At 35.7% G+C, this 15,150-nt stretch overlaps 1 protein-coding gene across 1 annotated transcript in view; it reads left to right on the plus strand.

The window, feature by feature from the left end:
• Window positions 1–15,150, plus strand: part of Top3beta (DNA topoisomerase 3-beta) — a 50,746-nt gene that overhangs the window by 18,929 nt on the left and 16,667 nt on the right. The window contains exons 7-9 of the mRNA XM_081739198.1: window positions 1,854–2,054; window positions 9,871–10,075; window positions 10,953–11,135. Of these exons, the coding sequence (XP_081595324.1) occupies window positions 1,854–2,054; window positions 9,871–10,075; window positions 10,953–11,135 (589 nt within the window). The remainder of the gene's footprint in view (window positions 1–1,853; window positions 2,055–9,870; window positions 10,076–10,952; window positions 11,136–15,150) is intronic.

Here is a 15,150-nt window from a genome sequence, read left to right on the forward strand (position 1 = left end):
TTTTTTTTTTTTTTTGTCTTCGCGAATTCTATCGAGGAATTTAAAACTTAAAATATATATAAAACGGTAATCATGCCTGTTGTGTTGTATGGTTGCGAAACATGGTCGCTTATTCTGAGGGAAGAATGCAGACTGAAAATATTTGAAAATAAAATCCTGAGGCGAATATTCAGACCGAAGGGGAATAGAAATGGGGAATGACGGTAATTTTATAACGAGAAACTGAATAATTTATACGGTTTACAATACATTGTTAGGGTCACCAAGTCTAGGAAGCGCAGATGGGCAAGTCATGTAGCCAGAATGGAAGAAAGTAGGAACGCTTTCAAAATTTTAACTGAATGCAATTGGAAAACGTCCATTAGGAAGACCTAGGCGCAGATGTGAGAATAATATTAAGCTGGATCTCGCAGAAATAGGAATACAAAGTAGAAACTGGATCCAGTTGGCTAAGGATAAAAGTCATTTGAGAGCTTTTGTGAACGCGGCATTGAACTGCGGGGTTCCATGGACCACAGTGTTAGTTAGTCTATAATTCCAACTTTCCACTGATATCTTGTTCGAAACGAATAAATCTTAAATTATTTATAGAGCTTCCGTCAATTTACATGTTAATATTGTGATTTCATCATCTAGGTGTAAAGTTAAACTTTTGTAAACACATCGTAAATGTTCTTGACTCTCACTAATGTATATTCATAGTTATGTACTTTCCTTCGAAGTCTACGTCGCCACGAATGTATAAATAGGGCAGTTGAATGTGTAAATAAATAAGCTAAGGTTCATGTTTTTTTCTTTCTTTCTTTTTTTTCGAAACAGCATAAAATATATAAAATAAAAACATTAACTTGTGTTGAACTTTGCTTCTTGAAGAAAGTACGTTGCTAACTTGATAGGCTTAACACTTCCTAAAGTTTATTTTCTTCTTGTTGGTTAAAAAAAGCTGGAACAAATTTTCTCATAACATAATTCACTATTCTTTCTAATTGAAAAGAAAACAATGAATTTAAAAACTCAAAAGCTTTGAAGAGTTTGCAGCTGACATGAATTTGTCTTTTCAATTACCATCAGTACGCTGGCGCAAAGTAAGTCTTCCCTTTCCTCCTGTTGTTTTATGATTACTTACATACCATCCATATTATTCATGGGACGTCAAACTAAAACTTGTTTTATTCCTGGTTATTGTATAAAATGTTTATTGAATTTTATTTTTTATTTCTAATAACATCTCAGAGAAACACATTTTCAACTCTGTATAGCGTTCTTTAAAACCTGAAATCGATCCGCAGATTGGGTTAATTCTATGTCCTTGAACTTTACTTGGTCTCATGCAAACTTTACCATGAAGTGTGAGCACACTAAAAGAAATCATCCTTCCAACGTGACATTTTAGGATTTAGATTTCTGGGCGTTCGGCATCTAAGGCCATTTAGCCGTCACGTTTGAGGGATGACGTCCCTTGGGGAGCACACTATCCGGGGAAAGGGAAGGAAGCGGCCTGGGACCTATAAATCAGGTACCGCCCCGGCATTTGCCTGGTGTGAATGAGGAAAACCTCATTTAAGGTGACTGACCTGAAAAAGCGTTTAAACTTTTTCGACCTAGTGCCTCCACCGGGAATCGAACACGGGACCGCTTGCATCGTCTACCATGACATTATTTGAGTCCTTCGAACCATAAACTAGTATTGGTGGTGGTGGTTGTAAACAATGGCATTGAACAGTGCGAGGAGGAAAAATGAAAAAAATAAAAGAATGTTGTTTATAATAAAATAATAAATGCACATTTGTTTATTGTCCTTTTCTCCTTCTGTGTGTGATCATGTAAGTAATTCATAAACTGTTTCTTTCTAGAGTGATAAGCGTGACAACTAAAGAGAAAGCGAAGTCTCGTCCGCTTGCATTGAACACAGTGGAATTGATGCGAGTAGCGAGCTCTGGCCTTGGAATGGGACCTCATCATGCAATGCAGATAGCAGAGAAACTCTATACCCAAGGATACATCAGTTACCCTCGAACGGAAACCACGCACTACCCGGAGAATTTTGATTTATTGTAAGTACATACTTCTCATAGTTGTGTTCTTTCTATTAATGCAACAGCGATTCGTGGCTGTATATTGTAATTGAAGTAAAACATATTTGGTGGCTGCATCGTAATTTTACTTTTCTTGGTCTCCACCTTTTTTCATGTTTGAACAGATATTTTTCATTTGCAAGTTATCATGGTGAATTGACGATCCCGAATAGTTCATAAATCGCTTACAAACAGAAGATCTCCTCTAATTCTTTTCTGATTGGTAAAGTTCCCAAAATAGCTGATGTATTTCCTTGTTGAAGCTATACTAATGCGCTGTATGAGAAATATTCTAGTTCGGGTATCTTCCGATTTTAGCGATATACGTTTTCCAACTTCATTGATAAAATTAAACTCCTCTTAGCCCCATGAACCACTTTACTATAGTAACAAACAAATATTTGTCCAATAGATTGATATATTTGTTCCTTTTTTCGACCTCTTTTCGAGCTGCTACGAGTCCTGCTCGAGTCGGCATGTCTGGTACATATGTTTGATTGATTGAGTTTGAGTTCAGCAGCGAGGCTATATGAGACGTGGACCTACTGATTAACGTGGAATCCGAGCCACATGAGCTCCCGCCGGGAATCGAACCCGGGTCTTCCACTGGTGCATTTGATGGAGCATAGGTATCTGCACGGTGAAGTCTCAAAGAAACGCCTTCCCTTTTTTCCATGGGACTATCGTCATTCCGTCAGGCCTTTTTTCGCCATTGCGGCTGCATCCACATTTGGTTCTCTCACTGATGGAACGCCTGCTGAAATGAGAGCTCTCGGAAATATAATTCCCACTGGCATGTCATGAAAGACTGCCAGTACTGTTTTTACACGATAAACCATGCAGTGCTTTCCTATCATCACATGTGGAGCAATGGTGTGGCTTGCAGATATCTTCCTAAACGTAAACGTTATTGAAAATTTGTAAATGATCGTTTATAGTTGGTTAGTCAGGCTGTGTTAATATCTCCTACGTTGGGAGTCGAAATTTCTCCTAGCTCTGAAATTTTCAGGTCCAATTCTTAAACATTTCGTGTTTAAACATTTAGAAATGCTCGGTTGTCAGTTAGTTTTCTAGTAATAACTCTCTTGATGAAAATGCCTTGGTCTCTATGTACATAACAATAATTAAAATAATCTTCCGTTGTGTATCCAAAAACAGAGGACTGTTTGTTTATAATTTCAACGTGCACTGGCATCTTCTTCAGAACCAGTTAATCATCGCTACAATAGTTGCATTGTTGGATCTGTCTTCCTGTTGAACCATCGCAGAAGGGTTATTAAAACATAAATAATCAGAAAATAGTTTTCACCGACATTGCATGAAAACTGATCGTCCCTTTCAATACAAGTCGCGAATTGAAGAAAAAAACATTAGGAATTTGTGTTAAATCTTAATTATGCCATTTAAGTGAAAGTATTGGGGTTGAGTTTTAAATTAATCCTCAATCGTTAACCTATTTCAATCCCAAACAATGTTTCTTAAGCAATGAGGAAAAAGTACATCAACTTTTATCAACATGACACTTTTCTCCACAAAAGTTGCTGATACTTGGCAGGGACATATTTTTAAAAAATTCGGAACTAGCTTGCGGCATGAAATACATATAAAATACATAAATTTCGCCTGTTATAAAATCTTAAAAAAAAAAAAAAAAAAAAAAAAAGTTTCGGAGGGGGAATCGAACCCCTCTAAATATGCTACTTTATCTGGGAATAAAGAAATGCGCTCACAAAAGAATTTTCGTTTTAAATGCCCATGGTGATTTTTTCGGAGGAGTAGTTTATGATTTAAAAGCCTTATGTTACGAAGAGAAGAAAGCAAGATTCCTCCGTTACCCGTTGAAAACGGGATTTTCCGTGATCATCCTCTGCATGACAGTCGTTTTCATATTGGCTGTACATACATTTGAATCTCAATATATTTGTAAATTATTCATTGTAGCTTTGGAAAATTCAAGATTACTAATAAGATTCCAACTGACCAAAGCAGTATATATATATATATATATATATATATATATATATATATATATATATATATATATATATAATCTAATATAAACAGAATAGAGAGCTTATTTGTTTGTTTCTCTGTCTGTCTGTCTGTGTGCGGCCTTTGGACCAGACGAGTGGACCGAGAGTTACTAAATTTTGGTCACGGGTACCTTGGCCCAGGCCCCAGATCAAGACGAAGCCCTTTTTTTTTTTCAAATTTCGAACCAGAGAGTCTCAATGGGGGCGTTTACCGGAACCGGCTTGGGAACCGGACAGATTGACCGAGAGTTACCAAATTTTAGTCACAAATACCTTGGTCCAGGCTCCAGACCAGAGTTAAACGTTTTTGTCAAAATTCGAACCAGGGGGTCTTAGGGGGGCGTTTACCGGGACATGTAAAAGTAGTAGAAAATGACCGATATTAGTGTCGAATTCAGTTTTCGCGGTCGCTGAAATCAGTGGTGAAACTCCGATCGCATTAACTTCCAAATTCACGCTATTCGGCTCCGAGCTGTGGGTCACCGGGGGGTGGGTCGATGGTGGTGGGGGGGTGAGATACCGAGACATATAAAAATAATCCAAAATGACCGATATTAATGTCAAATCCTGTCTATGGTCACCAGGGTTGGGTAATTACGCGCAAAAAAAGGTTTTCTACGTGACGCGTAATTTACGTAAAATACGTAAAGTACGTAAAAAATTAGAAACAGGTCTACAAATTAAAAGAAAACGTTCTACGCGCTGAGCTTTTAAAAAATCTTCCTAAAATTGTATGGAATGTAGCTGGATTTTGCAGAACTTAATCCGTAAGCATAAACTGGGAATTTTGTATCGGCTTTGTAAAGTAGCATTGTATAATACGGTTTGCACGCGTGACTGTTCAAAACCCATTTCATCATGTTTCATGTTTTAAATCTCTGTAATCGAGAAAAGTTTTATGTCAGATAAGCCGTGGAAGAAACTATTGTGCGATACAACAACAATGGTAAGCCTTCGTGGTCTCCATTTGTGACGACTTTCTGCAATGTCTGAGAAAAGCATCACGAACAAGTAGAGGAGTTTCTGTTGGAAAACCTCGGCCCTACAGGAATAACTAGCTACCAGCAATATCGGGGAAAATGTGGAAAATTTGAAGAACTTATGAAGAAGAGAATTACAACACCACGCACATTCTGGTATTTCGCTACTCGGCAACATAAGTTGTCGGAATTTGCTATGAAGTTACTGAACATCCTAGCATCTTCAGCGCAAATTGAAAGACTTTTCTCAAATTGGTCCTTTGTTAAGGAACCGGCTCAGCTTCGAACGTTCGAAGAAACTACTTCAAATATACTACACTCTCAAATTACAAGACCACTCAAGTTATGAATATTAGTGTGATTAAGAGTATTGTGTTCGAATTGTACTAAACTATAATGGAAATGGCTAAGTTTTAAATGAAATGACGTACTCATTGTTATTGGAACCAAGTAAAATATATTCAGTATTCGAACTAGGAAGAAAGACAAATTGTTTCTTTCCAAAAACAACGAAGAAACAAGTAATTCAATATTCTGTTGAGTATTTCCTTCAGTTTTGTCTACTTATTATGAGCATAAAAATTTCTACATTAAAAGTTCGAATGATAGTCAAGTGCTAAGGGAAGTAATATATTTAGTGTTGTTGTTAGACTTGGAAGAAAGGAGCAAAATAAATGAGTTCATTCCGAAAAATTTAGTATAATGTTCTGTTGGGTGTTTTTATATTTTTTCAGTTGTGTGTGTTTAAAATGAGAATCTAATAACTTTTACATCGAAAATTCATTATGTCCTAGTGCTAAGTGAAGTGGTATATATAGTATCGTTGGGACGTGGAAGAAAAACAAATAAGTTTATTCTATAATTACATTGTGCTCCTCCGTGGCTAAGCGGTTAGCGTACGCGCCTTTGGCGTGGGAGACCCGGGTTCGATTCCCGGCGGGAGCTCATGTGGTTCCGATTCCACGTTAATCAGTAGGTCCACGTCTCATATAGCCTCGCTGCTGAACGGGACGTTAAACTCAAAATCAACTCAACTCAACTCTATAATTTCATTATTTCAATATTCTGTTCAGTATTTTTCGTATCAGTTATGTGTGTGTTAGTGTGTAATATGAAGGTAAAATGAGCCCAACAGTCAATCTCTTTTTCTTTTCTAATAGAAGTTTCAAAGTATACTTCTATTAGAGAAGAAAAAGTGATTCCACCTATTAGCACAAAGTTTCTTGTGCTTGTGTGTGCGCTTATAGGTGGAAAGTAGTAGTGGGCCGGCGAGGGGCTATCCAAAATTATCTTTTATTACTATGATTTGGCATGAAATCATTACTTTTAAATATAATGTTTAGAAGATAATAATGTTTTAATACTTAAATAAGAAAACTAAGCTTACAATATAACCGACTATTCAAAATGATCTTAGTTTTAATGAAAGAAATATAGTTTTCTACGTCTGCGTAAAAATCTGTTTTTCTACATGACGTATATTACTAGTAAATTACGCGTAATTTATGTAAAATACGTAACAAATAAATTACCTTGCCAACCCTGATGGTGACACTTCCATTAGCGATGACTTGTAAATTTAGTTACAATTGCATGCGGGCCGGGAGTCAGGGGGGGTATACCGAGACATGTAAAAATAGCCCAAAATGACCGATATTAGTATCAAATCCATAGTTTTCGTGGTCGCTGAGATCAATGGTGATACTCCCGCAGGCATTGACTTCCAAATACAGCCCCCGTGCGAAGCATGGGTATATTCAACTAGTCTTAAAATATAAATATACTGCTTTGGACAGTTGGAGTTTTATTAGTAAACTCATTATATTATAATTATTATCTTCCATAATCGAAATAACAGAACATAAACTGGACTTTACTTATTTTCACTTTAAATTAATTTATTGCGGAATTTGATTTAAATCAACGATTTTTATTTAAAAAATCAAGTGATTTAAATCGTGATTTAAAACAGACTGATTTAATTCAATCCACCGTGATATTCACATAACCGTTGTTATTTCCCACACATGAAGAGAACATTTCCTTGAAAAAGTATCTGGAAACTAACGAACTTACACTGAGTTCGTACATTTTGCCTGGTAATATTACAGAATGCTCTTGAGATAATATAGAACTAAATTATATAAATGAAATGCGTAAACGAAATATTTTACTTAAATGTTACAATAAATATTAAGAAACATCAATGTTTTATTGTGCAAATGTTTTTCCTGTGTTATACAGTTGACAAGCGAGTACCGTACCAAACAATCTTTTATGATGCCGTAGTACATGCAAGGAAATATGAATAAAATTTTTAAAATATTTCGAAAGTCTGTATACAGCTTGTAGATAATATTTTAGTACTATTACTCGCGTACCTTTGATTCGCTTTTTCTTTTTCTTGATTTGATTCTCAGTTACGGTTCCAAAATTTTGAGTTTTCACAACGCCTTTAGGAAATTATCTGCCTGAATTAAAAGATAGCGGACTTTGGTCTAGAAAGCCAGAAACATACATTAGGTATCGAAGCGCTGAGCACTCAGTTGAAGTGCGTCATTTGACCGGCCATAACCCGTTGTAGGAGTGTAGTTCACTAATAAAGTTTAGCAGAGCTAACACTGCGTGGTTGGATTTCGACTATGCCTTTCAGTTTCGTTTCTGATTTATTAACCTTTATAGAAGGGCAGAAATTTGAACGAAATCGTAGATTCGCACGTTAGGGGCCCTGGTGACTTCTCCTAATTATTACAGGGTAATGATTGATACCTCGTTGGAAAGCTTGTGGACCCTGATTCCAATGAGGTAACACCTGTGCAAATTCCGCAATTCGTAGAAGAAGAAACAAAAATCCTTAAAAATACGAAAAAATAGAACTTGGGGAGCTCTTGCAACGTTTACAGTCACTCTACGCTGACAAAATGAAGCCAATGTGTAGGCAATACTCTTGTGACATTAATATAGAAAATGGTAGCCATTGCTGCAGTACAAAGCGAGATAAAAATTCAGAACAAAATTCCTATAAAAACGCTCTGTATATCATTTTCGAAGGGCTGTTGCGGACCTTCACAAACAATTCATTGAATTTGACATTTGCCCCGCCCTCCTCACCATAGTACCACGTTATATGCACACTATTTTTTCATTATTGCCCGTAGAAAATACAGAAAAAAGAATTATGCTTCTAGACCAATTCAGTGAAAAGATATCTTGCCTTATATGAAACCGTCCAGCAAATAAATGTAATTAATGTCAAGAAACTGAGACTCAAAAAACTTTGTCCGTCACCTACTCCCCCTATATAACCAACAAGTACTTTTGCAGGGTATTGGCGTGTAGTGAACTACTTCCTTGCGTGACATACCAATTTTTATGACTGTACCTCCAAGGGGAAAATAGGTTCCCAACAAAACCTGATGAAAAAAACTTTACCCTTTCCCTCAACGCCATGGTACCCTACATACATAAAATGCATATCGGCGGCAAGCTTCCTCCTCCAGGAACACATTGATATTAAAATTTATCTTCCTAGTTTAATTAGAAGCTGAGCTATTGATGTTTAAAGCCTTGACGCAACAGTTGCGTCCTTTGGCGTTTAAAAGTTAATGTTAATTTCTCATGTTTTCAAATCTCATAAATACCCCTGAGATTTCATCAGCAAATACCAACTCTCGACTATCCGGTCTAATATAGCAGAATGCCAGGCTGGATAACTAAAGGCTAAAAGGTATTTTAAAAAAATCTTTATAATACGTAGTAATTTTTTTTCTCAAAATTGAATATAGAAAATGATGTGCATCCTATACGATGGCAAATATAGTATATGAAATATTCAGGATATTAGTGAAAGCCATGAGTAGGGGTACGAGTTTTTCGCAATGCGCGATAAATCGAAATGCGTCAGAATTAAGTAATTTTCAATTTCTTGACGTTTTATGATATTCTATGTGTATTTTCATTGATTTCGGTTGCGCGATAAAACGCGAAATTGGCAGTTTTGCGCGAAATTTCTAACACGCGATATAACGAGAAATTTTAAAAATACGTTTTCATTACTTTAAAAACGCCAGTTTTCCGCCGATGGAACAGTAGAGATGGGCAGTTCCGAAGTGATAATTGTTTAAAGTTTGTTGTAAATGCACTTACATATGTGTGGCTTCCAACAAGCAATGCCAATTGTGAGAGAGATTTTTCTCCAAGTGCGAACTGATGATAAATGACAAATGTACAACAGTGAAGGAGGAAAATATGGAAACATGTAACATACTTATGTTTAATGCTAAAATGTAACTTGTGTCTATGTGTTTTCAGAAGACGGCAAAACTTTCCTACTCATAGTAAGTTTAGTTACTGATTTTCCTCAGTTTGATTTAAATAATAATAATAATAATAATAATTTTCTATAAGTGAAATTGACATTCTCAAGTGAAATATTCAGTATATTTTGTTTTTAGGTAATTAATGGTTTATTTTTGTAGTGATCTATGAATAAAAGGAACAATTGTAAAAATGTCAGGGAATTCTTTTCCACAAGAGCTACAAAATGCGAAACTTTATTTGGAAAATGCGACAAAACGCGAAATATGAAAAACTAAACGCGAAATTTTCAAATTCTTAGTGCAAAAAACTCGTGCCCTTAGCCATGAGTTATATGACCAAGTAATCACGTATTTCTATATTACGCTCTTCAAATTATCGAATGTTACAAAGGTGTTGCTAAACATTTTTGACAAACCTTGTGTATGTATTGTCTGTGTGTGTGACGAAGTGTAATGCTTTCAGGGGAGCATTGAAACTGCAGCAGCATAGCAGTGAATGGGGAGCTGAGGTGAGAGAGATCGTATCTCGTGGCATTAACCGACCGAGGAAAGGACACGACGCAGGCGACCATCCACCCATCACTCCTATGAAGCTGGCTAATAAGAATGATCTGGAAGGAGATGCTTGGAGGCTATACGATTATATCACTCGACATTTCATTGCTACGGTAAGTTTTGTAACAGCACTTCATTCTACGAATTTTATGTAATCAAGATTTTTGATAGAATAGTGTGCGTGCAAATTTTTTGAATGATTGATTATACAATAGACTGTCAGAATGTGGATTATTCAGGTTGCGAGTTATTCGCGCAGGGTATTTTTCTATTTCTGCGAGATCCATCTTAATATTGTCGTCCCATCTGGCCTAGGTCTTCCTAATGGCCGTCTTCCGATTGGATTTCCAGTGAAAACTTTGAAAGCATTCCTACTTTCTTCTATGGTAGCTACGTGACCTGCCCACCTGAGCCTCCTAGATTTGGTGACCCTAACAATGGTTGGTAAACGATACAAACTATGCACTTCCCCGTTAGGAATGAAGTTTCCGCTATTTCCCATTCTGGTTCCTCTTGTAAAAGTGTGTAAAAGACATTTTGTCTAAAACTAACTTCTGTATTAAGGGTCTTCACTATAGTGAAATTAAACTACCACTAATTTTAGAGTTCTGTAATATCTTCAAAACAAATAGAAATATTCAAAAAAGCAGAAACGTAGTGAACTAGACAATACGGTTTTGCATGTGATATCTTTCACGACAATTTACCTATCTCCTTTTAGGATGCCGCTATTTAAAGAACCCGTAAAAAATGCTAAATCTTCCCTACAGTTGCAAATCGAAAGCAGATAAATGAGTTGTGATACCGGTATCACATGCAAAATCATATTGTCTAGTTTACTACGTTTCTGTTTACGAATATTTTTATTTGTTTTGAAGATATTAGAGAAAAAACTCTAAAATTAGAGGTAGTTTAATGTCGCTATAGTGAAAACCCTTAATTGTTTGCTGCTGGCGCTTGTAGTGACGTTAATACTTGAAATTGTTTCAGGTGTCTCAAGACTGTAAATATTTGAGTACAACTGTAGTCATTCATTTTGGGAATGAGTCTTTCTCGTGCTCGGGAAAGAGTCTGTTGGATCCAGGCTATACAAATGTTATGCATTGGCAGGCTCTAAGCAAAAACGAAACTGTACCCAAATTTTCTACCGATGAGTACGTCACTCTGCAAGAGGTAAGTGGTAAAAATTCTATAGACATTTTAAATCCATTTGTTTTTAAATAAATTACTCTGTATGTATTATTAACATCCTCAAAACCAGTGGCTTTCATAAAATAAGTAAATAAAAATGTATGCACTTTAATTGTTAGAAAAGACAATTATAAAATTTATAAACGACATATTTTTACGTTTCTTACGAATACCTAGTAAAATGTCGGGTGCATATATATGAAAGTGACTATGTTTGTTATTTAATAACTGTTGAACCACCCGACCGATCTCGATCAAATTTTCAACATAGATAAGATTTGGGCCTGGGAAGGTTTTTATCATTTCACTTTGACAGTGCAATTTAGGGGAGGGGGAGGTATATAAACATGATCGAAAATGCCCATTATTAGTGTCGAGTCCATAGTTTTCGGGGTCGCTGAGACGACAGTGACACTTCCGATGCCGTTTAAATCAAAATTCAGTCTTTTTATGTCCAAAATGAAACGTATTCTCTTCGTGCGAAGAACGGACAATCTGCTAGTGTATTATTCCTGTTTTGTACACTGTGAGATATTTCAAGAGCTCCTGTTCTCTTTTCCTGATACAATATATGTTGAAGAAATTCGAGCTAAGATCTCATATCCATTTGTCCATATTAAGTTTACAGAGAATAATTATATCATCCCTGACACTTACAAGAAAACTCTTACATAACTGATTTGCTCAAATACTATATCACAAATACAGGACTATTAAAGTGATCTTCCCGATTACAAATTTTAATAACTCACGTTTCTAAACACGTACATTCATGAAAGTGATATCAAATGAAAGAGAAACTCAAAAAATTTTAGTATCTGGCAAAGCTGACGTATTAATTGCGCAGATTGCCGCTAGGACAACAGTAGTAACACAAGATGGTGGCAAATGAAGACAGGAAGGCTTTTTATGTGCTTAATTTTTATAGTAACTAGTTGGTTATTATTGTCGAAAGAAGTTTTAGAACAGGGTGTCTATCAGTCACGAAAGTCACGAATGTTACGAAAAAGTCACGAAATCAGAAAACGGTCATGAAAGCCACGAAATTTAGCTTTTGGGTCACGATTTTTTTTTTTTTTTTTTTTAACTGTGCAAATGTAAGTACAGATTGGAAAATTTTGTTTTATAAAACATCAAAATTCACCACCAAAAATGTCTATGGTCGGCTTTAGACGCTATCAAATCGCAAGCAAAGTACGTTTGTATCGCATGGATGAAAATTCGACCTAATTCGCACCCAAATTTGCTTCTGAAAATGTTAGGAAATTTTATGATTTGGTAAAGAAAAGGTCACGAAAAAGTCACGAAATTTCATTTTGGAATTTTAGTAGACACGCTGTAGAACTAAGTTTGGAGAAGAACTCCCTAGTGATTTTAAAGCAAGAGGATGCATCTGGAAGAAGAATTTGCCCGGCCTCCGATTGGCAAGTACGGAAATAGTGGAGCATGTTCTGGCTAGTTTCACTAAATGTCCATAGAAATCCACGGTGAAAGCACGCAGAGAATTGCAGATATCATCAGCCTACTGTGTGGAGGATCCGTACACGACTGAAATTTTATCCACGCTGGTTGACATTGTTGCAATCCTTGAGATTGGCTACTATGAAAATTTAGCACACAAATAGCTTTGCCATCTTGTGTCACTGTCATCCTAGCGACGAGCTGCGCAACTAATACATCAGATTTGCCAGATACTAAAACTTTCTGAGTTTCTCCTTCATTTGATATTACTTTCATGTATGTGCGTAGTAATAAACGTGAGTTATTAAAGATTATAATCAGGAAGATCATTTTGAATAGTCTGTATTTACTAGTTTATATACGTATGAAAAAACAAGCAATGATGAACAGTCATTGTCTGTTAATCAAAAGATGAAACTGAAGGCTTTCAGTTTTACGTCCCACAATTATGACCTGTAGGTTAAAGGAGACAGGATTAGTGAAAATGATTGGTGATTAAATTAATTGGTGGAATGAAAATATAGAAGGAAACGGGAGAACCCTCGGACAAGATGCGCATCACAAAGTCACATGATCTGAGATCGCACTAGGGACCACTTGCACTAGGGGTGAGCGCTGTACAACTGAGCCACCATGCATAGTATGAGTCCCGGTGCAGATAAAAAAAAGTTAGTTGTGGTTAATCGTAACTGTAATGTGGTATAATTTAACGTATGTTACAGTTTATTATTATTATTATTATTTTCAGTTGAAACTTTCAAGGGAAATTTCACTATAAATTTAGTTAGGATTCAGAGGATAGGCTTTAATGTTTGGGAACACATACTTACACAACGTATGGAACATTACTGGTAAATTCGTACCTGTCAACTGTTTCATCTTACCTCTAAACGAAGATGAATCAAAATATTCGTACACTTTCACTACTTAAAGTTGTGATTGGCTACTGATTTATCACTCTCATTCTTATATAGAGAGGAGAAAACTGTACACTTGTTATTTCACAATTCTGTGTCGTCGGAGAACTTGCAGGAATAAAAAAAAAATAAATAAATAAATAAAATAAAAAATAAAAAAATAAAAAAAAGTACCTCGAAAGGTTATTAAAAAAATAATATCTGTAGCAAGCAAGTTTTGCTCCTTGTAGCTGTAAATGTTTGGAAAATATAAGGTTAAAGGTCCATTTAAGGTAGGATGCAGACTATGTAAAAATGAATTTGACGTTTCAAATATTGCAGTTATCTCGTTGAAGTCTCATGAGAAAAGAAAAAGCACAAAATAACTGTTAATGTACAGTGTTTAAGTTCCATTATTTCACAATTTTCTTGTAGTGCTAGTACCAAATACTCTTCTACTACGAAACAGGTGGCTGGCACATTATCATTTGAACCTCTTGTTATGGAACAGAATGACAGTGTTACTAGCCTAACGAAACTAGTGGTGTGTTAAACAAGTACATAATTAAAGATCAAGTGATGAAAGCTGAAATAATTTGAACCTCAAATAATGTTACAACTCGTTCGTCTGCCAGAAGCCAAGGTAGTGCTATCGAAACGTTTCATTTAATATTTCCTAATTGTGAAATTGCTTTCTGCAGATTATGTTACCACTTTTGAATTGTGATCCGTATTTCCAGCAGACATTACTTCATGATGTACGCAAGAGGGACTATTCCGCAGTGTTTCTTGACGAAAGCCTGAACAGGATCTCTCAGATGGACATAGTATTTCATTTCTGAGACACTTAAATAAAACGTGAGATTTAACGTCAATATTCCTTGGCCATTCTGCTGCCGAAGATTTGCTGTATGCATTTTTAAACACTTTCAGCGAAAAAGGTCGTGATTATAACTTGCTACAAATTACTCTTGATGGCGCCAATGTTAATTTTAAATTTCTCAACAACTTGAAGACCTTTCTCAGTAGTGAGTGTGGTGATGGTTCACAACTTGAAAACATGTTCATTACGTACTATTAATGGGACTTGCAAGACTGTGCACACCAGAACTGGTTGAAGGTTTTTTGAGATCATCGTTCTACCATTTCAGCCTTAGGAACAAACGTTTCTTCTTAAGGGGGGCAGACTACTAAATATTTTTCAAAAGGTAACAATTTTTCTTTTACCAGTTTTTCGTACGTGAAAAGAGATAATGAAATGTAACTTACCTCAGTAATAGATAATGTTATTCTACACCCGAAAATACAAATCGGAAGAATTTTTAGTGTTGCCATCCATAGAAATAACAGTGTGACCAGAATTTAATTACCCAAAAATCTAGGTTATGGCAGCGACTGGAAAAATGAACTCAACGGCAATTGATGACTTATCATGCTGTCTGTGTTCCTTGTTAATTACTTTTTAAATAATATTTGTATTTTAATTTTACTGTTTATTAAGAATTATTTATTTTGTACTCTTTATTACAAAATAAATACAAATATTATTTAAAAAGTAGTTAACAAGGAACACAGACAGCACGATAAGTCATCAGTCGCCGTTGAGTTCATTTTTCTAGTCGCTACCATAACCTAGATTT

This window comes from Thermobia domestica, chromosome 14 (assembly GCF_964235325.1).
Source record: "Thermobia domestica chromosome 14, izTheDome1.hap1.1, whole genome shotgun sequence".
Taxonomy (NCBI): domain Eukaryota; kingdom Metazoa; phylum Arthropoda; class Insecta; order Zygentoma; family Lepismatidae; genus Thermobia; species Thermobia domestica.